The 1,525-nt window shown below is 42.3% G+C and overlaps 1 protein-coding gene across 1 annotated transcript; it reads right to left on the reverse strand.

The window, feature by feature from the left end:
• Positions 1-351: 351 nt before the first annotated feature.
• LOC132864541 (putative nuclease HARBI1) lies at positions 352-1,323 on the reverse strand. The gene has a single exon (XM_060897985.1). The coding sequence runs from the start codon at positions 1,321-1,323 to the stop codon at positions 352-354; it is 972 nt and encodes a 323-aa protein (XP_060753968.1).
• Positions 1,324-1,525: the final 202 nt, after the last annotated feature.

A 1,525-nucleotide genomic window follows, 5' to 3' on the forward strand; every position in this document is an offset into this window, starting at 1 on the left:
TTATATTTATTTATATATAAATAAATATTTATATTTAAATATATAAATATATAAATATATAAATATATATTTTTTTTTCATAAATCATGCAACAGGAATACCGCTAGTACATTTGAATAATGTAGCAGCCTAATAAAGTGCACTGTTTTTTTTTACCAGTTTGAGAGCATGATTACCACACCAACCACACATTAATAACATCTGAAACGGATATTGGCATGAAAAGATGTATTAGGATAAAAAAAAACAATATACATTCCTGAGGTCAATCAAAAACAAGTGTCAAAAAAGAAGATTTTAAATAAGTTTCAGTATTAAAAAAAAAGTACACTCCACAAGCCTACAAAAAAGTCACAGCTGGGCAGCCAGTCTGTCCCTTGATGCATTTCCAGATGTCTCATTAGCTGCTAGGGGCTCCCGGGGAGGTTGGGGATCTAGCAGGTCCTGTACCACATCGTCATCTGGCTCCAGCAGGTCCCCATTCTCCAGACAGATGTTGTGCAGAAAGGCACAGGATGCAATGACCTGAGGTGCAAAGATCGGTTTAATCTCCAGGGCTTTGAAAAGAGTACACCTCCACCTGCTCTTCATTACGCCAAAAGCCCTTTCGATTATGCTGCGGCCCTTGGCATGGTAATGATTGAAGCGCCCCTGCACTGGTCCAGTAACTGGCTCCTTGTATGGTGTAATGAGGCAGATAGGTGTGTCCAAACATGGATAGCCACCATCTCCTAGGAGAATGTAGCCTGGTGGAGGGTACCGTCTTGCTGTATAAAACCTGCTGTTTTTCATGACTCGTGTGTCGTGAACTGACCCCCGGTAGCCAACAAAGATGTCCAAAAACTTTCCACTGGAATCACATATTGCCTGCATGTTAATTGAATAGAATCCTTTGTAATTCAAATAGTCTATTCTGTGCCGTGCTGGTGGCTTAATCCGTATGTGGCTTCCGTCTATTGCACCCACAACATTGCTGAATGCAGGGCTCCCTGAAAGTTGGGCAAATCCTTGGCCGACTGCATGCAGCTCTCCAGTCTTGGGGAAAGAGATGGCACGGTGCAGATTGGTGCAGATCTTATTTGCTACTTTGTGGACAATGCGGTGAACTGTGGATTTGGGTATATTGAAAACTCTGGAGACAACGGTATAAGACAGTCCATGAGCCAGCCAGTAGACATAGACAATGACTTCTAGCTGACTACCCCAGCCATGGTCCTGTTCTGTTTGTAGCAGTCTCTGCACACTGTCCATAGCCCTTCTGCTGAGGCGAAAGTCCCGTTTCAACTCTGACTCTACATTGAACCACAGACGCAGGATGGGCATCTTGTAATCTAGTCTACAGTATGTAGGATGACTCGTCTGAAAAAGAAAAGGAAGGATTTGTTTAGCTAGTGTCTGTGGCCTTCCATTCACCCAACCAACGAATTCACTGTACCTACCATGCATCCATGCTTCACATTTTCATTATTTTCAGTTATCAGATGAACACAGAAAAAATGTATTCATGTGTATCACAAGCGATAGG

This window comes from Neoarius graeffei, chromosome 17 (assembly GCF_027579695.1).
Source record: "Neoarius graeffei isolate fNeoGra1 chromosome 17, fNeoGra1.pri, whole genome shotgun sequence".
Classification (NCBI taxonomy): domain Eukaryota; kingdom Metazoa; phylum Chordata; class Actinopteri; order Siluriformes; family Ariidae; genus Neoarius; species Neoarius graeffei.